This window comes from Electrona antarctica (genome assembly GCF_951216825.1).
Source record: "Electrona antarctica genome assembly, chromosome: 20".
NCBI lineage: Eukaryota > Metazoa > Chordata > Actinopteri > Myctophiformes > Myctophidae > Electrona > Electrona antarctica.
This window is the reverse complement of record NC_136801.1, coordinates 34,741,116-34,763,436: the sequence shown is the minus strand read 5'-3', so window position 1 is coordinate 34,763,436 and position 22,321 is coordinate 34,741,116. Positions and strand designations below refer to the sequence as shown.

The window sequence follows — 22,321 nt, the reverse complement described above, 5'->3', positions numbered from 1 at the left end:
TGTACAACCATTACGGGGTTTCCCCCGGTATGAGTGTGACAGGTGGTCAGGTGGTCCCGACTGACGTCAGGATATTTTGTTTCCTTCTCTTCCAACGTGGCCGCCGGCATTTAGTCGGAGGGGCCACCCTCGTGGTCGTCGTCGTCGTCGCCCAGGGCAACGGAGAAGGTTTTCTTTCCTTTCCTCTGGACGTGATCTTCATTACGCTTCTCCAGAGCTACGATCTGGAGAGAGAGAGACAGAACAATACGAAACGAACACGGTCAGTGGCCACAAAGACACATCACTGTCTGCCTTCGTTCAAAATGTACGCTTTGAGAGTGTGTGTGTCTCACTCCAACACGCGACATTCACAGAGAAACAACAACAACACAGACCGTTTGACGTTGGATGCGAGCACGCCGCCAAGCTCGCGAGATTCTAGTAACAGACACTTCGCAATGTCCAATGTGTGTGTGTGCGTGCATGTGTTCGTGCGTGCATGTGTATACAGACCTGGGACATGAACTCGGCCTCGTCGTCCTCAGTGACGGTGAGGTTCAATCCTGTTACCGAGTTGAACAGGTCGTACACACTCATCGCCTCTAACACGCCTTGCTTCTGGAAGAACTGCACACACACACACACACACACACACACACACACACACACACACACACACACACACACACACAGAGTTATTAAACATGTGGTGTTTATTTGTGTTGGCAGGTTGTGCATATTAGTGCTTTATATCACTGCTTTAGCGTAACTAGCTTGGCCCATTTAGACCTGAGGCAGATTCTTAAAAAAAAAAAAAGCTGTCTCAATCCTGATTCCTGAACTTCAAATTCTTCTTCAAAAACATGTGTGTTGTTACAGTAGGTCGTCTCTGTTTTGGGCTGAAAATCTCAGATATCAGGATTCAAATTCAAAAATATGAAAAGAAGCATATCTACAAGCTCGAAACGCGGCACGTTCTGCTACTTTTGATTGATTAATTTACGGAAAAAAGAAAGAAAGAAAACACAAAAAAAGTACACAAAGTAGAGATAATATGTTTCAGGCCGACACTATAGCAGCTCATAGCAGGGGTTCTCAACCTGGGGGTCGCGACCCCTCGGGAGGTCGCAAATTTATTTTGGGGGGTCCCAAAATTATATATTTTTAAAAATACAAAAATAAAAAGGGGGGTTTGGTTGTTATTTTTTTTTACAACTGAATGGCTGGGAAATGGAAATGTAGGCGTGGCGTAGGTCGCGAGACATGGCCAAACATTTTCCCAGTCAAAACGTTGAGAACCCCTGGCTTATAGCAACAACTACACACAGAGGTGTTCAGTCTACCTCTCTCGTTTGTATTAGTCATTTTATTGTGCATTTGGTATTTCGCAAATAAAAGATCATTGCCATTTGAATTCAAGTCAAACAATAACAAGGACATTTGGTTACCGTGGCGACGTTGTGGCAATCTCTGAAGAGGAACTCCAGACCATGTGGATGCTTCGGTTCCACCGACTGACTCACGTCTATGACAAACACCTGTGATACAAGATACACAACATTAAATACACACTACTAACACACACCTGTGATACAAGATACACAACATTAAATACACACTACTAACACACACCTGTGATACAAGATACACAACATTAGACAAACACTACTAACACACACCTGTGATACAAGATACACAACATCATATACACACTACTAACAAACACCTGTGATACAAGATACAAAACATTATGTACACACTACTAACAAACACCTGTAGGAAATGCACAACATTATATACACACTACTGACTCACATCTAAAACACACATTAGCACAATGTCACAATTACACATAGCCGGGGCGCCCGCTGGCCTAGAGATCCAGGCGCATGCCACATATAGGCTCTGGCCTGACAGCGCGTCGCGTGTTCGAGTCCCGTTCATGACGACCTTTGCTGTATGTCTCTCACCTTCTCTCTCTCTTTCTTGTCTGTCTTCACTTGTAACTATCAATAAAGGCAAAAAGCCAAAAACAAATTCTGGTCTAGAGGGGCGGGTGCCGGCGAGTACAAGGCGGTGGATCTTATTGGTTGGAGTGGCCAACGCCTTGTTTCTATAAGAGTGGCCCTTAGAGAGTATTTGTGCTGCCAAATCTCATCCTTATGTATCACAACCTGAAAAATTAAATCACTATCTGGTCTGCTAAGGTGGCTGCCATGTTGAAAGTTATGGTCGCCATCTTGGAATTTTGAGTGGCCCAGCGCCTTTTTCCACAAGAGTGGCCCTTAGAGAGTATTTGTGCCAAATGCCATCCTTGCATCACCAAGTGAACGATTATATCATTAATCCGCCCCAGTAAAGGTCACTCAACACAGAGTACATCCTCAAGAAGGCGCAGCAGCGACTGTACTTTCTGAATCGACGTAAAACTAAAATAAAAGTACCAAGTGGACTTGTATCGCTGTATAATTGAAAGTGTCTTAACTGGCTGTATCACAGTGTGGTACGGCAACACGACTGCTCAGGATTGCAACAGGCTGCAGAGGACCGTTAAAACAACAGCTAAAATCATCGGCACAGCATTACCTAGTCTCCATAACATCTACATCACACGCTGTACGAAAAAAAAGCCCACAACATCATTAAAGACACCAGCCATCCCGCAAATACCCTGTTCCAACTACTCCCTTCCAAAAAACGCTACCAGAGCATCAAATCTCGTACCATCCGTCTCAGTAACAGTTCCTTCACTTCACACTGCACTTTATTTTGTTTTTGTGTTCTTTCTTTTGCACTATAGCTGTTTGTTTTTGTCCAGTTTACACTGGTGTATACAAGACAGAGTGCTCGGAGCAAAATATACTATACTCTGTATTTATACATATAACAAATAAACCTGAACCTGACACTAATGGGTTTCCCCAGGCTATTCTTTTTGAGCCGAAAGCGAAAATAAAAGCCTGGATGCCGAGGCTACAACACACTCAACGCATGAACACTATGTCATCACACCTACACAATAAAACAGTGGTTTTTGACCAGTGGTCCGAGGACCACCAGTGGTCCTTGAGAGGGTTCCCGGTGGTCCCCAGCTAAATGATGGAGAGCTGGTACCAAATTAACCCTTATAGATCTTTAACTCTTGAGCGAGTAAAATGAAACCAAACGGACCCGTAAGAGTTACATTATTGTTAAAAACATCTGCATTACTTAATTTACAAGAACTCTAGACAATTAGAGGATGTAGAAGAATTGTTATTTTGATAAACGTTTGCCAAAAGCATGGAATTGTAGACAAGATCTTATCCAACGCCTATTCTTTAGTTTTGTGTCTGAGAGGATAAATGTCAAATGGTGGTCCGTGGCTCAAAAGACGAATAAATAATGGGCCTTGAAATGAAACGGGGTGAAAACCACTGACCTACACACATGGTCACTATCATGATATTTTGATGGTTAATTGTGATTTAACGATTTAATTGTGTTTCATGTCTGAACACTGGGACATATAGACTGGGAAAAAAGACATTTCTGTTTGGCTTTTAGGATTCATAAACAAAAGTTGCACAGGTCAGATATGAAATAGCTGATCTACATACAAGCTCATAGTGTCATATGACGCGTTATGAGCTTGTAGATCGACCACACAAACACGCACGCACACACAGACAGTACCTTGCCATCGTGCCAAAGCATGTTATATTCACTGAGATCAGCATGGACCAAGTTACATTGCTGATAGAGAGTCTGCATCATCTAGAGAGAGAGAGAGAGAGAGAGAGAGAGAGACATCAAGTTACATTGCTGATAGAGAGTCTGCATAGAGAGAGACAGAGACATACAGTACACTAATTTAAAATAATTTGTATTTTATTTGTAAGTAATTGTCAAGTAAAATTGCATGATCGTGACAAACAACCGATACGAGTGTACCTGATTCCGATCGACTAAAACTATGACGGGAAATGTTCGGGTACAGGCTTTAGTTCCGACATACTATTGGTCCTACTGTCATTAGACCGGCGACAACCTACCTCAAACCCTAACCAAACCATAACGGTTATGGTTAGGGGTTTGAGGTAGGTTGTCCCGTGCTCCGCATGTCCGACCGTTGTTTCCACATGTCGACCTTTGGTGTGTCAGGATCTGCGTGTGCATGCCAAATGCACATTTGCCCAGTACATAGCCTACTGCAGGCCTGGTTGACTAGATTTATCAGACATTTTGAAGGTTTTGCTTCTGAAATGATCCATTATTTATATGGAGAAATCCTGTCATTTAACATGCATCTCAATGGAGGACAGCTTGACCTGTCTCTTAGCTGCTAACGTGCCTATTGGACAAGGACGGGTTGGGGAGGGGCTTAGCGAAGGGCTAATTGGGGATCCTTGACATGAAAAGGCTTGAGGTCCACTAATAGAAACATAGGTTTGTTTTTATTCAGAAAACTGTTAGGATAGAATGGACATTTGTAGAACCTGGTGTCAGGTCTCAATGGGTTGACACAGTGCCTGATGGTAGGTGTACAGTAGTAGGTTGTCTTACATGTAGGACCTGTTAACCCCTTTTGGTGTTAACATTATGTCATGCTTTAGCTATTGAAAAATAGCAGATCTACAAGCTCATAGCGCGCCACCGAGTGGCGCGCTACGAGCTTGTAGGTCTGCTATTTTTGAAAAATAGAAGAACCACTGACATAGAAACATAGCTTTTTCAGAAAACTGTCAGGATGTAGAAGACATTTTTTAGAATCTGATCTCAGGTCAAAATGGGTTAAGGCTCTGTTCCATTTAGAGTACAGCAGTAGGTTGTCTTACATGTAGGACCTGGTGGTAGGCCGTCTTCATGTCCTCAGCTCCCAGCCTGACGTCTTTCAGTTTAGGGGCAGGGATGTGATCCTTACCGATGAAGGACATCACCAGGATGTTCCTCTTCAACAGCACCACCTCTGGACACAGGATACCCGCCTTCTTCATTCTGCACGCACGCACGCACGCACGCACGCACGCACACAGACACACTCCTTAACATTTCTGACACTCTAAGCGTTCATGGCAGGGGTAAGTCTCAATGACACCCGTGTAGCATCAGTCCCACCCAAATTAAAACATCTGAATTCATGATTCCCTCTTGTCCATCCTCCTCTTGTGTTAATATTGTTATTTGACAAATTCCCGCCTTCTTCATTTTCACACACACACACACACACACACACACACACACACACACACACACACACACACACACACACACACACACACACACACGACATTTGTATGAAGCCACTAGGACCTGAGGCCGATTCTACGAATGCCTTCTATATCATGAGTTCTCACACACTCGGCACGCTGTGACGTGCTGTGCCCTGTCACAAAATGTTTGAGGGTACTTACTCTTATGCTTGTGTGCTAGTAATGTTTGCAATTGCAAACATTTGATGAATTCTGGCGATGATTTTTATTGGGGCCGAAGATATAAAAAAGAAAATCGCAATATGAACTACTGTAGTTTCCAGATCACAGAGACTGCAATTCGAGGAGGAGCAAAATATACTTCTTAAATGGTTAGTTCAGATTTTTGGACTTAAAGCTGTAGGAAATACATTAATATAGTGGTTGTAAAGGGATTCATTGATTGAGTCCCGTGTTGTGTCCTACTTACTTCACAGGTGTTACTGAATTAAGGCTCTGTTCCATTTAGAGTACAGTGGTTGTCAAACTTTTTAATTTCAAGAACCCTCATAACTCTCAGAGTTATAGACCCGTACAGGGCCATTTGGAACCCACTCAAGGACACTTTGAGACCCACTGGTGTAGCAGAGTGTTTCCAGTGAGCCAACATGCACAATAGCAGCACCCTGACTCTGTTTGACCAGAATGGAACAGAGCCTTCATTAGTATCAGCGGTAACACCTGTGAAGGAAGTAGGGAAGGGGCCCAAGTTCTTTCCAAATTGGCGATGTGTGTGTTAAATGGTAAATGGTGCATTTAATTATATAGCACCTTTATCCAAGGCGCTATACATAGATTCCCATTCACACACACATTCACACTGATGGCAGAGGAAACCATGCAAGGCACCAACCAGCACATCGGGAGCAATTAGGGGTTCAGAGTCTTGCTCAAGGACACTTCGACACTAACTCTGGGGCAGTGTTGATTTTTGACAGCAAATTTTGATTTTAGTTTTAGTCATAGTCTGTTGAATCGTTTATTTAGTTTTAGTCACATTTTAGTCACCTGGAATGTTTTACTGTTAGTCTAGTTTTAGTCGACAAAATCTACTGTTGATTTAGTCGACTAAAATGTATTTTGGTGGGCCTCGATGCCGCCGTAATGACTGATTTTACACATGCTGAAAATAGCCGATCTACAAGCTCACAACGTGTCGTTGTGAGCTTGACGATCGGCTATTTTCAGCATGCAACAAGTGTAAAATGACTTATACTGGATGTCTTGTCCACTAGTCCCTTCCTAACATTTCAGTCTAGATGTTATTTTTTGACGAAATTGTCAATAAATGTAGTCTTAGTTTTAGTCATCATAGCTTAGTTTCCATTTAGTTTTCGCCAGTGAAAAAGTCGAGGAACATTTGGAAACCGTACCTGGCGAGGTTGTGCATCTCTTTCTCGGCCCACAGCTTGATGACCTTCCTGGGGTTGAGCTTGCTGAAGCGGTCCCTGAAGCGGTAGTCGTCCTTGATGTACTTGTCCCGGTTCTTGAACTCGTTGAGGGTGGTCTTAAACACCTTCAGCACCACCTCCTTTGGAACACTCTGCTCCTCCATGCTGGGGGGAGAGAGAGAGAGATTACTACAGTTGGGTGCCACCGATATTGTCCCTTATCATTTGACCCATTTAGGCCTGACCTCAACATTTTAAAAAATCCTTCTAAATCCTTCTAAATAAATATTTTCACGATTTTTCAAAAATAGCAGATCTACAAGCTCATAGCGCGCCACCGAGTGGCGCGCTATGAGCTTGTAGATCTGCTATTTTTCAATAGCTAAATTATAACAATGTTTAAAACACCAAAAGGGGTTCCCGCCCAAAATGGGTTAACTGTCCTTTTGCGCAGATCACGCAAAACTCAGCAAAAAGAAAAGGACAATATCGATGGCCTCCAACTGTATGCTTGCACAGATTACTATGCTTGCGAGGACATCAGCCGTTTAGCATGTTTATCTTTTTTTGGTGCAATTGTTTTTTTTTCTCCGTAATCCTGAAGCCTGAACATAGCCGATCTACAAGCTTGCACATCTGCTATTTTCTGTGCACAACACTGGCCCGCAACCAAGTATAAGTCAGGCTTAACTCTCTAACCCCTAAAACCGCTAATCCAACCGTGAAGTGCTTAATCCTAAACCTAATCCCAACCTGAAACTTTTCAGAATTGTACCTCACCGACTTTTTGTCACCACGTACACAGCTATTCACAGTTAACCACGTTCAATATACATTGAAGTATATTCGTTAAAAGGCAAATTGTTGCATGCTGTGTGCTGCGTGTCTCACCTCCCTCCATTGGCGTGGAACACGACAGATTCCTTTCCGGTGGCGATGCATCCATTGATGTGTTCCAGAACCCCACTGTTCACCATCTTAAACATCAGCAGGCGAGTACGAGAGTCTACCGCTTGTTCCTGGATGACGGAGAGAGACACAGAGACAGACAGGGACACACACAGAGAGACACAGAGACAGACAGGGACACACAGAGACAGAGACAGACAGGGACACAGAGAGACACAGAGACAGACAGGGACACAGAGAGACAGATAGGGACACAGAGAGACACAGAGACAGACAGGGACACAGAGAGACACAGAGACAGACAGGGACACACAGAGAGACAGAGACAGACAGGGACACAGAGACACAGAGACAGACGGGGACACAGAGAGATACAGAGACAGACAGGGACACAAAGAGACATAGAGACAGACAGGCACACAGAGAGACCAAGAGACAGACAGGAACACAAAGAGACACAGAGACAGACAGGGACACAGAGAGACACAGAGACAGACGGGGACACAGAGACAGACAGGGACACAAAGAGACAGAGACAGACAGGCACACAGAGAGACAAAGAGACAGACAGGAACACAAAGAGACACAGAGACAGACAGGGACACAGAGAGACACAGAGACAGACAGAGAGGAAGGACACAGATACAGACAGGGACACAGAGAGACACAGAGACAGACAGAGAGGAAGGACACAGAGAGACAAATGGTTTAGCTGTGTTGACCGAGGTTTGTCAGAATGTGTGTGCTTGCATGCATGTGTGAATGTGTGTGTGAATAGTGCTTCTTGCAAGTACATGTGTTTGCTTGCATGTATGTGTGAATGAATGTGCGCGTGCGTGCGTGCACTCACAGCAGTGGAGTGCTCCTTCTTCTCGTGCAGCCGTGCGCTGCGTCTCTGCTCGCTGTAGCAGTGCTGCTTCAGAGAGTTGTACACCTGGTTGGACAGCTTCAGGTCCATGATCAGCCCGTCACCGACATGCACACATGGAGCAAACTGCAGAGAGGGAGACAGAGGGAGAGAGACAGAGACAGAGAGAGAGAGAGACCGAGAAAGTGACAGTCAGTGAGACAGACATATAGAATGCAACGGTTACAGACAGACAGACAGACAGACAGACAGACAGACAGACAGACAGACAGACAGACAGACAGACAGACAGACAGACAGACATCTTACATTGTCCATGCGTGCAGCGTTTTTGCGTCCACACACAACCTCATCGTGTTTGGTTGTGATGTTCTTTCCCTTTCCTATGAAACCCTTCTTGGACGTCACCTGAGGCTTGTCTGCAACACAAGCAATCATGTTTTAATTTACATTATGATTTTTTTTAATCTCTTTTCTAAGTCAAGTCAAAAATGAGAGAGAAAGAGAGAGAGACTCACAGAGGACTAATAGAGGACTCAAATGATGATTAAACTCAAATGTAGCACGATGCTCCGGTTAGCAGATCACCGTGTTTCAAAAAAAAAAGTCAACAAACAAACAGAACACGGTGACATGCATGCTGATCTTCCTTAATAATAAAAAAGCTTAGCCCATGCGTCCAGTGGCTTTATAGGTATAGGTTGCTCAGATCTGGACTGGCCTGTTTTGGACCGGCGGACCCCTGTACTGTAGACGCGCAGATGCATGCATGCAGATGCGATGCGTTGTTTATTTATGATTAAGCCTACAACAATTTATTTATTTATTGTTGCTTTTTTGTTACAAAAGGAGCATAAATACATGTATACCATTCGTCTACCAACTTTAATTATGTAGCCTATAGGCCTACATGCATATTACATTTGGGGTAGCCTATTCAAAAGATTAACCGTTACCGACATCCCTATAGTTCGAACTGGCGACCTTGCGGTTACCATCCGGCCACTCTACCCCTAAGCCACTGCCGCCCCATCTAACAAACAGACACATTGAGCAAAATGGTACCTGGTTTGTAGGGGTTGTATCTAACAAACAGACACATTGAGCAAGGCAGTAGGAGTCGGGGAAGGGAATGGTACCTGGTTTGTAGGGGAAGGGAATGGTACCTGGTTTGTAGGGGTCATATCGGGTGTCCTGCCAGTCCACCTCGTCATCAGAGCTCTCACTGTCCTCATAAGGATGGACCTTCAGGTAGTTCTCAAAGGAGATGGAAACTGTGCGCACACACACACGTGCACACACACACACACACACACACACACACACACACACACACACACACACACACACACACACACACACACACACACACACACACACACACACACACACACACACACACACACACACGTTTTCAAAAAGTGGTCCTTGAGGGGGTTCCAGGGGGTCCACAGCTGATGATGATGGAGAGTTGACAATTATAGATCTTGAGAGTACACTCTCAAGAGTGAAATTGTTGTTAAACATGTGCATTACTTAATTCACAAGAAGCCTACACAGAGTAGTAGTAAGTAAGTAGCCTTGCCGAGCCATGAGGCCCATAGGGCAGGAGCCTATCTCCTGTTTCTGTAGCGTGAGGCAGCTTGATGTACAAGTACACCCCCTGGACATGACGCTAGTATGTCGCAGGGACTTACCCCCAATCCAACCCTTGATGCCAAGTGTCAAGCAGGGAGGCACTGGGTCCCATTTTTTAGAGTCTTTGGTATGACCCGGCCGGGGATTGAACCCGACCTCTCAGTCTCAGGGCGGACACTCTAACCACAAGGCCACTGAGCTGGTTCCCTACACAGAATGTAGGGAAAAAAAGTGTTATTTTGATGGGTTTGGCTGTTATCTATCCTAATGCTACCACATCTATACAGCATGGAATTGTTGACAAAATCTTATCAAATAATGTCAAAATATTCTAAGTTTTGGGTTTGAGAGGCTACATCTCATCAAATGGTGGTCCGTGTACATAATTACATAATTAATTATATAATTAATACATAATTGACCTGGGTATGAAAAGGGTTGAAAACCACTGCCTTTCAATAATAGATTTTATCGGTTAGAAGTAGAAAAATAAATCAGCATCGGGTCGTAAGTTATCGGGTCTGTCAAGATCACATGACTGGCGCTCCTCACCAGCCGTTTAACTATGGTCTGCTTGGACACGCCCCCCGTCCCCCCCGTCCTCACCCTTGCTGTCTCCGTTAAGCTTCTTCTCCTCCAGACGCAGCTGGGTATCGAACTCGTGGTCAAACTCCATCTGCATCATCTGGGCCATCATGAGGTCACTGTCCGTCTCTGGTTCTGTGTCGCACGACAACAACACGTCTACACTGGTACTGAGGAGAGGAGGGGAGGGGGGAGGAGAGAGGAGAGGAGGGGGGGGGGGGTGGGGGGAGAGAGGAGAGGGTCATATGTTATACACAGGCCCGCACATAAGTGGTGTGCCAGTGCGCATGCATCGTCAAAATGATTGCAGATTGATCAAAGGCATCCAAGGGTCTTGTTCACGAGTGAGGAGAGGACAGAGAAGGAGATCAGCCGGGGGAATCGGAGCGGCAGGGGCAGTATTGCAGTCGCTGTACCGCACTGTTGTGACGAAAAGATAGCTGAGCCAGAAAGCAAAGCTCTCTGTCTACCGAGCAATCTTCGTTGGCCTTGGAACGCCTCAGGATCCCCCAGGAAGTTACTAATGTTGCTCTGGAGAGGGACGTCTGGAACACTGGTGGAGCTGTTGCCCCCGCGACCCGACTACGGATAATCGGTTTAAGATGGATGGATGACATTCAGTGATCAGTATGATCAACATAAGAACATTCTATAATGGCGTCTTACTTAGACAGTGCTTCCAGGTCGTAGTTCTCATCGTCCAGTTGCTTGGCGAGCTCTTCACTCATCACATCAGTCAGAGAGCAGCTGGGGGTCTACACGGGACGCCCCCATGGGCTCTGAAACACATACACACACACATATACACACAAACAGAGTGTTACAGAGGCTCCACTTAGAGGTAAGTCATGGGATCTACAAACCTACAAGTGTTCATCATCATCATCATGAATCAACTAGTAATCACCAGATCAATCATTCATTGCGATAAAATACTTTATTCAATATCAGTGTTAAATAGCTCTATATTGTGAATAAACAAATCATTGCTACAGTGTCATTAAAAAAGTATCACCTGCATGGAAAGCATTATATAGAAAGTAGCTCATAATAGCATGTCTGAGTTTTATGAAGCAAACACTTTGCAGATAGAAATTAGAAAGAGGATAATTCAATCTTTTCGTATAGCTACAATGTTGGCTGCACGATTTTGCCTAAAAAAAAAACCTCGATTTTTTTCTCTGAAACCTCGATTTCGGTTTCGATTTCGAAGAAGAAATACATTGTCTCAAAATGTTTTTATTTGTTTTAAATGCAAACAAATGTGAATTTTCCTATTGGAATAAAGTCCAAACCTTAAAAGGATCCCTGGCTACAAGACAAATATGCCTTAAAACATTACACTTGCCCTCTATGAATAAAAATAAATAAAAATATCAATATTTTATTTCTTTCATAAATAGAGAATATTTCAATCAATAGGGACTGCTCCCATCGCAGGTTGATATATGTCCATGTGTGGTCCAGCCCTATAGAATGCATATGCTAATAAAAACAACTTAATACTTCCTAAGAATAATATGAGCATCAAAGCAATATTTAAATACTTTTTATTAGCATGTGCATTCCATACATTCCCTGGGGCTGGACAACACATGGACTGGACATATGACATCCTCAACTTGCGACAGGAGCTGTTCCTATTGAGTGAAAGATAAACAGTGTACACTACCCAACTTTATTTTATGAAAGAAATACAAATATTTAAGGTGTTTTTATTTTTAGTTATAGAGGGCAAGTATAGTGTTTTAAGGCATATTTGTCTGGCCAGGGATCCTTTTAAACAAAGAAAGATAAATCCCCTTTGGGATTAAACAAGTGAAAACGTTTACAATATGTCCAAATTCATTCTTATAAATAGCCAATTTAATGTTTAGGTGCCCACTCTTCCTGCACCCTTTTGCAATGTGAAATGCCACTGAATCTGTAGGCCTAGTTTTCCATTTTGATTCTGTCTCGTCATATGGGCCATGTGAAAAATAATGATGCCACATCTCTTTTCAACTTGTGACAGCTGATGCTTGTACTGTGAAGGCAAAAGTTTCTGAACGTCTCATCCTCCATTTTTACGCGTGCTGAAAATAGCCGATCTACTAGCTCACAGCGTGTTGCGGAGGCGACGTGTCGTGAGCTTGCAGATCAGCTATTTTTTAGCACGCTGATGCAACAGGTCGTACGGCGAAACATAAGACAGGCTTCCCCTTTGTTTTTAGCCGAGGCGACGTACACAGTAAACACAGAGTCAGACACACATGGCTATTGGCTCCTCGATGCAAAATAAACAGTGTACACTACCCAACTGTACGATAATAAGGGACAGTAGGTCGGGACACGCTATTGATATTAAAGCTTCATGTTCTCCAGCACCCACTCGCTGCTTAGCTCTGGTCCATAGCCCTAATGCTAGGGTAGAATTAGCATTAGGGCTATGGACCAGAGCTACTCGCCGCTATGCCTGTCCATTCTACTCCAGGCGCTGGAACAAGCCACTCGTGCTGCCGTCTCCCACAGGGACCGACCCTCCACTATGTCGGAACTAAAACCTGTCCCCGTAAAAAGTCGGTGCCTGTGAGAGACAGCAACAACACGAGCGTCCCAACCTGCTCCAGCACCCGGAAAACAAATACAAGCACAGCGATGTGTGCAAAGCGCGTGTGCATCCCCTTTTTACAACTTTTACAACGCTGAGTAATTTGCTCCACATCTGAAACGGAGAAGCCGAACCATTTCCAGACGACAGACATTGTCTTGCCTATTTTAGCAACTAAATCCTCGTTCCTATCGCTCCCCGTGGCAGACATGCTAATGCTGCTTTCAGGTTTTCTCTCTGCGCGGCAGTGAGAGGAGGAAGTAACTACGGTAGCCCGGCAGCCTGCAGGCGAGTGCGAGAGAGATTTACCGTAAATGCCCTAGTTAAAGGGAAAAACGATTTTCGATTTTCTTTTTTTGTCATCGTCCAAATCCAAAAATCGCGATTTCGATTACGATACATATATGATTACAAACATGTAACATTTGTATATTTTCACCCGCTGCTGGTTCCTCCTCCACCTCCGCCAAATCCTCACCACCTCAGGCTACCCGTCGTAAAAATTCTCCGGCCACTCCTTCCGCATCGGCGCCGCCTCCACCGCCGCCAGCCGAGGCCTCCAGGACCACACCGTCCGCCTGCTCGGCAGATGGTCCTCCCAAGACTCTTAGGCAAGCGGAGACAGTGCCCGCTTTTAAAAACACATCTATATGTCAAGTGTTTTTCCTAATTTCAGTTTGTGTGTATGGATGTATGTACACGTGTATATGTATGTATGTATGTATGTATGTATGTATGTATGTATGTATGTATGTATGTATGTATGTATGTATGTATGTATGTATGTATGTATGTATGTATATGTTCAAGTTTATTGGTCATTTAAAATAAACACACCTTATACAATGTATTCGGTTTTTTGTTGACCAAAAGGGAGTGTTGGCAGAAGCCTCAGCTTATAATGCCTGCCCTTTTAATATTCAAAAAAGCTATAAAGTATGAAAATACAACAGAAAAACAAAGAACAAACAAAAGCAAAACAAGACAAAACATAACAAACCTGTAAAAACTATTGCCCGTGTACGCAGTGGTTATTCCCAAGTGCGAGGAACTACAGGGCTGACAAGAGCCGTACAGCCTAGTACACCTTATTCTAGCCTATTCCAGCCCAATCCAGCCTAGTATAGCCTAGTACAGCCACAAATCCCCCCCTACAGGGCTGACAAGAGCCTAGTACAGCCTATTAGAGTCCAGTACAGCGTAGTACACCCTATTCTAGCCTTCCCCAGCCAGATCCAGCCTAGTATAGCCTAGTGCGTGCGTGCGTGCATGTGAAGGCTAGAATAGGGTCTGTTTGTCTGTGTGTCACGCTTCCCGCGTTCGCGCGTCTTACTTGTGTAAAATCTATCTATCTATCTATCTATCTATCTATCTATCTATCTATCTATCTATCTATCACTTCCTGCTTCTCAAGACAGATAGCCTACCAATAAAAAAATAAAATAAAATAAAATAAAATAAAATAAAATAAAATAAAATAAAATAAAATAAAATAAAATAAAATAAAATAAAATAAAATAAAATAAAATAAAATAAAATAAAATAAAATAAAATAAAATAAAATAAAATAAAATAATAAATAAATAAATAAATAAATAAATAAATAAATAAATAAATAAATAAATAAAATAAAATAAAATAAAATAAAATAAAATAAAATAAAATAAAATAAAAAAATAAAGTGGTCAATGTTGGATTTAACTTTGACTACCAAATACAGTTCTGACTCTTCAAATGAACATAATTTTTCAATTAATTTAAGTTCTATGACACGGTTTTTCTCCCTGATCCACAGACCTCCTCCTCAGCTCTGATCAAGGTTGGGCACCCTATAAATCAAACTACTATTGTGACACTGCATTCCTTTAAATCCTGACATGGCCTTCATGAATCACTCATCATGTACTTAATTATCTGTTTTGAATCTCAGGTACGTTTCCATTGCATTGTGTTCTCATCAACATAGAGTACAGTACCACACCTTAATCACTTAATGGACTGACACCAACTATTTAAGCTACGTTGACAAACACAAAATTAGTTTAGCTTGTACAACTTCCTGTCTCCTCATGTCCCCAAGTAACACTGTCCTCTGAAAGGCCATCTGCAATAACCTAATATGAAGTATACTGCACACCCATTCACCTTTGCAGCTAAGTGTCCCTTTCTCGGACTGCAACTGTACTTACTGTATAAGACCATTTTATTGAAATCCCAAACATGGAATATACTTGGACAATGCATTATGCCACATATAATGCCTGTCTCAGGATGGCCACCTGCCAGTATACAGTGGATAAGAAAGGACAATTGCTGATCTACAAGGTCACAACATGCCGTAATGTGTTGTGAGCTTGTAGATCGTCTTTTCCCCAAAAATAAGTTTTGATAAGTGACTTATTTTAAAATGTGTAGCGCAGTGGAATAGAGTAGACAATATATGACACGTCAAGAGTCTATTAGTACTGTAGGCTATACATTTGTGTTCTGGTAATATCATTGATCACTTGTTTTGCATGTCCGTGGCAAAAATAAAACATTAATGCAAATGTCGATCACATTCACAAGCTGGCATAGTGATGCCCCCGGGTGCAGATAGCTGCTGTACTATCATGGTTATTGGTGGTGAAGGCAATACTAATAATGTTAGTCTGGATATATCAAATCCTGTGTTGAGGATCACACAAGAATAGCATGCACTTTATGAACAAAATAACACCCAAACCAGACAATGAATTAAAAGGTTTCATAATTACAGTCTGCTTGAGGTGTAATGCAGCTTTAAACGAAATAGCAGACAGTGGCACTGGTACATATCTGAACTCATCTTCTCCTCCTACAGTGCGTGTCAACCACATTAATCCCCATAGCCGACACTGGCATGGCCCTTCTCAGCTTCAATTATGTTTTTCATACCAATCGTTGCATAGAAGCATCATGGTTTTGTTATGCGTACACACCCATGGTACTGTGCCAAGATAACTCACAAATCAAAACAAACGCACGCACACGCAGTCAAGTTGTCTACCGATGTTAATTATCTCAAACCCTCACCCTAACCTAACCTCCCACGGGACAGCACACCTAAACCTAACCGCAACCCTCTCCCAACCCTTAACGCTGTTAAGGGCTCCATTTACGCTGTTTATTCAAGTTCAGTTTTGTTAATGAGGTACTCAGCAGCCCTGAGACCCGTAACAGGCCAATACCTAAGTATCTAATATACTTAACTCAGGTCCATAGCCCTAATGTCCTTTGAAGCCGTTGCATTAAGGCTATGGGACTGTTGTCTTCCTGCCCTCACATGAACTGCAGACCAGCCTCAGCCTCTCCTCTGTTGCAGAAATATAAAGAAAGTTTGACCAACTCACGAATGCAAAGGCGGCTTGTGTTATTAGAAAGATTACTTTCCTTAGTGGATACACTCTGAGCCCCCCACCACAAGTATGAATTGCACTTTTTGGACAGAAAGGCCACTGTGCCCTCCACCGATATTGCCAAGAAAAAATCTCATAGACAAGATTTTTCCCTTTCTGGCCAAAAAGTGCATTTTATACGTGTGTGGTGGGGGGCTCAGAGTGCATCCACTATAAGGAAAGTAGGCTTTCTAATAACACAAGCCGCCTTTGTATTGGTGAGTAGGTAAAATGTATGAGGTGAACACCACTGCTGAGGTGCTCTACCTTGACAAGCCAGTTGACCGGAAAAGAGTCCTACTCAAAGTAGGTAGAGTTATATTACGCTGTGGTGACCGTTCCCTCGACACTTATGCCAGTGAAGTCAAACACTGTGCCTAAAGGGATGAGTCAAAGGTCAGAAAGCCCACCTCCTGGGGTCACGGTGGCACAGTCGGTAGTGCTGTCGCCTCACAGCTAGAAGGTCCTGGGTTCAATTCCCGCTGGGGACGCTGTGGGCACTGGGGGTGTGTTCCCTCCTCCGCGTCATCAGGGGGTGCATACTTAGTTTAGACTAGTCATTGGTTAGACATGGGTTAAGGTTAGGTTTAGGTGTGCTGCCCCGTGGGAGGTTAGGTTTAGGGTGAGGGTTTGAGATAGGTTGTAGTTGTAGGACTAATGACTGGTCTAACCAATGACTAGTCTAAACCAAAAACTGTCTAAACTAAGTATGCACCCGTCATCAGTGCCCATACCTGTGGCGGGGTTGGCGAAAGGGCCTTTCTGTGTGGAGTTTGCATGTTCTCCCCGTGTCCCCTAGGGTAGGTACCCTCACATGTTCTCCCCGTGTCCCCTAGGGTAGGTACCCTCACATGTTCTCCCTGTGTCCCATATGGTAGATACCCTCACATGTTCTCCCCGTGTCCCATAGGGTAGGTACCCTCACATGTACTCCCCGTGTCCCCTAGGGTAGGTACCCTCACATGTTCTCCCCGTGTCCCCTAGGGTAGGTACCCTCACATGTTCTCCCCGTGTCCCCTAGGGTAGGTACCCTCACATGTTCTCCCCGTGTCCCCTAGGGTAGGTACCCTCACATGTTCTCCCCGTGTCCCCTAGGGTAGGTACCCTCACATGTTCTCCCCGTGTCCCCTATGGTAGATACCCTCACATGTTCTCCCCGTGTCCCATAGGGCAGGTACCCTCACATGTACTCCCCGTGTCCCCTAGGGTAGGTACCCTCACATGTTCTCCCCGTGTCCCCTAGGGTAGGTACCCTCACAATGCTCACATGTTCTCCCTGTGTCCCCTAGGGTAGGTAATAATAATAATAATATAATAAACTTTATTTGTATAGCACCTTTCATACATAAATGCAGCTCAAAGTGCTTCACAGGGCAGGACACAAAAATAGAATACAATAAAACACAGTCAAGTAGTTAAAATGATAGAACAATGGCAAAGAACAAAATAAAAGTATAAAAACATAGAGAAAAAATAAATAAAAACACAACATGCAGCAAATCAGTCAGGACAGAGTAGGAACGCAGATATTAAAACTCAATTAAAAGCAAGAGTGAAGAGGTGAGTCTTGAGTTGAGATTTAAAAATGTCTACAGAGGGTGCGTGTCTGAGCTGGAATGGTAATTTATTCCAGGCCGTTGGGCCGTAGAAGCAAAAAGCTGCCTCACCATGGTCCTCATTCACAACGGCGTTTACGCTCATACCGTTACGTAACGTGAGCGGAGCGTGAGCGGACAGGCATTTACGTCGATTCCCACATTACGTGGGAATTCATGAACTTCAACGTGAACTTGACGGTGACGTCGGATGGTCGGAATCTCCGCTAAAAGCTGCGCCACCTCAGAGGGTCGTGTACTGCTTGCGTAGATTTATTCAGAAGGCTTTAGTCTTCATGCTGAATCAATTAAAAGTCCCCAAATCTCAGATAAAATATGTAGGCATGTGTCCAAAACACATACAAAAATGATAGCTTATATAAAAGCCAAGTATCACTTGGATGCCTAAATGCATGCATTCTAGAGGCAGGTTAGCCTAGAGTCCCATACAGAAACTGCCCCTGCAAACCCGACACCTTTTTATTTATTTATTAGGATATTTCTAGCATGCGCGATTGCGCTGCACTTGACAGCTTTCTACTCGCAGTGCAACGCGTTGTGAGCTTGTAGATCGGCTCTCGCGGACTCGCGCTGCATGTTAAAAAACAAACTCACAATTATAATAAGAACATACACTTATCTGCATTCTGCACTGTACGAATTCATTGGAAAATGAATATAACGGTGCGGTGAGCCCGGCCCGGACAGAACAGATTATTTCTATGGTTCACAGACATGCAAGTCCACATTATTGCATCAGCGCGTGCAATTCGGCCAGTCATAGTTTTAAGCCAGTGCACCTTAATTAATTATAATATGGGGAACTTATAGCTAGGCTGTAGGCTACTACATTGATGAGATCAATCCAGTTTGGTGCCAAATGTCTCGCGAAATTCGCGAATCATTTTAATATGACGACATCATCATAAATGAACCTGCACTTAGATCTGACAAAGAGGAGGCTACCCGCCGTATATGGTTGAAATTTTAAATAGCTATAGGCCTATGCCTACGTGTCCATGATCAGAACAAATCCATTCTCCACATGGCATTCAGACAGATGACAGTGAGATGATATTAATCTATTCCCCGCATGAATCAATGCAGCTCTGATACAAATATCGGATATATGTTTTACCTCTGCAAAGGTGTGAGTGAGCAATTGTTCAATAGAAAACAAAAGGCTTTATAATATAATTGCCAAGTATACGCTAGCTTGCTGCCTTGGTCCCGAACTTAAATAAATAAATGGCCAAGCTGCATTTTATACCGTAAGTCAGCTTGACATTGCTGCAGCGGTGCGGAGCAGCGTTCACCGTTTTGTAAGCTTGGGAAAATGATTTATATAGTTTAATGGTAGGCTATACATATCAGACATATCAGATGCAGGTGTTGGTATTCCTGCTGGGCATTTCTGCCTGACGCACCTCCTCCAGTGCCTTTTGAACAGGTGTGCTGTGACACCTCACTGAACACCTCTGTGGGCCTAAACGGGTCATCAGCTGGGGACCACTAGCCTGGTATCCAGCCTGCTTCGCTACGTTCGGCGGATTTTTTTTTCTCTCTTGAAGAGAGAAAAAAAAATCCGCCGAACGTAGCGAAGCAGGCTGGATACCAGGCTAGGGGACCACCATTCATCAACGTTCGCTCCTTTAACCCCAGTACGTCTCATGGTGGCGGAGCGGTGGCAGGGATCTCTCCCTGCCACCCCCTGCTGATGCCCTATAGACAATATAAAGAATCACGCACAAATGTAATGGTATATATGGATGTAAAAAAAGAGACTGCAGGTGGTGGTCGTCGCTCCGGCGCTTGACATGGTCAGATCATTTTCTTTTAATTTCCTAATATAGCCTAATTCTTTCCAGCAATCATTTTAATTTTAATTTGTGAAGCCACTATACTGGAAAATGTCATTATTTTGTTGCATTCCGTCAGGAGGACCTCTATTTCGTTTGAGCTGTAAGGCCTTCTTTTTTGTTTTTTTTACTGCTGTCTGCTGAGTCATGCTTGACGCCTTTTATGGTGTGAAATGGGGCGTGGATCAATGCAAATGAAGTTATCCGCTGATTTTCCGATCATTTGGCACCCGCTCGCATTCACCTGCGTACCTCACAACATACACCTGCGTACCTGTGGTACACACCGCTCTTTGAATTGCACGGCAAAACAACGTTGCGTGATCGGACGGAATTTCCCGCATCTGTTTACGCTTCCGTTCCGCTTCCGTTACACTCTTGCGTATTTCTCCTTTGTGAATGAGGACCCATATCTTTTTGTGCACATCTTCCTAGGCACTTCAAGCAGGCCAGCAGTGGAGGACCTGAGGGGGCGGTTAGGGACATATCTAGGAAGGCAGTCACGGAGGTACGAAGGTGCAAGACCATTTAGGGATTTATAAACGAGTAAAAGAATTTTAAAATCTATTCTAAAAACCACTGGGAGCCAATGCAGTGATGTTAGAACTGGAGTAATGTGTTCTCTCCTTTTAGTTCTAGTTAACACTCTAGCAGCCGCATTTTGAACAAGTTGGAGTCTATCCGTCGATTTCTTTGGCAGGCCTGAGAGGAGGGCATTACAATAATCTAATCGAGAAAATACAAAAGCATGGACCAATGTTTTAGCATCATCTAAAGATACATAATGCTCTTATACGTGCGATGTTTCGAAGATGAAAGAAAGCTGTCTTGGTAGCTTGATTAATGTGCGCATTAAAATTCAGATCTGAATCGATAATAACCCCTAGGTTCTTTACTGTCGACTTACTTCCTACATTTAGGTTACCGAGTTTATTTTTTATCAATTATTTTTGCTCATTAGAGCCAATTATAAGAACTTCTGTCTTATCCTCGTTCAGTTGGAGAAAGTTCTCACTCATCCAGCATTTAATGTTGGACAGACAGGATAGCAGTGGGTCAAGGGCAGAGGGGTCATCAGGGGCTACGGAAAGATACAGCTGCGTATCGTCCGCATAGAAGTGGTAATTCACTCCGAGGGCGCTAATGAGTTCTCCCAGCGGCAATATATAGAGGGAGAACAATAGAGGACCAAGGATTGAGCCCTGTGGAATACCGGAATCAATATTGTGCGTGTCCGATACAAAGTCGGCTAGGCTGACAAAATAGCTTCTTCCTGATAAGTATGAGGAGAACCAGGATAAGGCCGTGCCTGAGAGGCCTATCAAGTGCTCGAGACGTTGTATTAAAATTGAGTGATCAATTGTATCGAAAGCGGCCGTTAAGTCCAGGAGTAGTAGAACGGACACATGTTTCTTGTCGGCGGATACCCTGAGATCATTGATTACTTTTACAAGTGCCGTTTCAGTGCTGTGCCCTTTTCTGAAACCGGATTGAAATGTATTATGTATATTATTGTTCTGCAGAAAAATGTCTAGTTGGAGAAAGATGATTTTTTCTATTACCTTGCCCAGAAAAGGGAGATTGGAAATTGGTCTGTAATTTCCCAACACAGAGGGATCAAGGTTATTTTTCTTAAGTAGTGGCTTAACTACAGCCGTCTTCAGTGAGTCAGGAAAGACGCCTGATTGTATGGAGCTGTTTACAGCCCTCACAAAAACACAAAAACATGCCGTAATCCTGGTCTCTAAACTACTGTACCTCCCCATGGCTAGCCAGAGCGCCTGGTGGAGGGGAAAGGAACTGGTCGGAATAACGTGTTCCTTCCACGCGCTACGTCCGGCCGGGGAAACTCTCCCCTGTCATGTGAAAAGAAGCAGCTTGGACTCCTCATGCATAGAAGGAAGCATGAGGTCAGTCCGCTGCCCCCCATGTGGCAGACGAAGTGTGAGTTATTGGTGAAATAACAGCAGATGGCGGCCATTTTGAAAAATGGCTGCCATGGTCACAGGACAAATAATACCACTGAATTCCTCATCATTGAAAATGTATGATTAGTCACCAGAATCAAGATCCTAGTTGGTCTACAACTTGAGTTATTGTAAAATAACAGGTGGCGGCCATTTTGAAAAATGGCTCCAATGGTCACAGGACAAATCTAAATAGTACCAGTCCAGCTGCTTAGCTCCAATATATATAAAGGAATTGTTTAGTTTGTGATAAAAGCATGACATTTGGTACACTTGTAGCCAAAGGCATT

The 22,321-nt window shown here is 43.6% G+C and overlaps 1 protein-coding gene across 1 annotated transcript; it reads right to left on the bottom strand.

Moving 5' to 3' along the window:
* Nucleotides 1-95: 95 nt before the first annotated feature.
* LOC306913567 (serine/threonine-protein kinase RIO3-like) lies at nt 96-11,383 on the bottom strand. The gene is made up of 12 exons (XM_079490316.1): nt 11,271-11,383; nt 10,626-10,774; nt 9,548-9,655; nt 8,691-8,800; nt 8,364-8,507; nt 7,496-7,623; nt 6,587-6,769; nt 4,800-4,959; nt 3,658-3,738; nt 1,431-1,520; nt 496-609; nt 96-224 (listed from the first exon to the last, which is right to left on the bottom strand). Exons 1-12 carry the CDS (start codon nt 11,330-11,332, stop codon nt 111-113), a joined length of 1,443 nt encoding a protein of 480 aa, XP_079346442.1. The 5' UTR covers nt 11,333-11,383; the 3' UTR covers nt 96-110.
* Nucleotides 11,384-22,321: the final 10,938 nt, after the last annotated feature.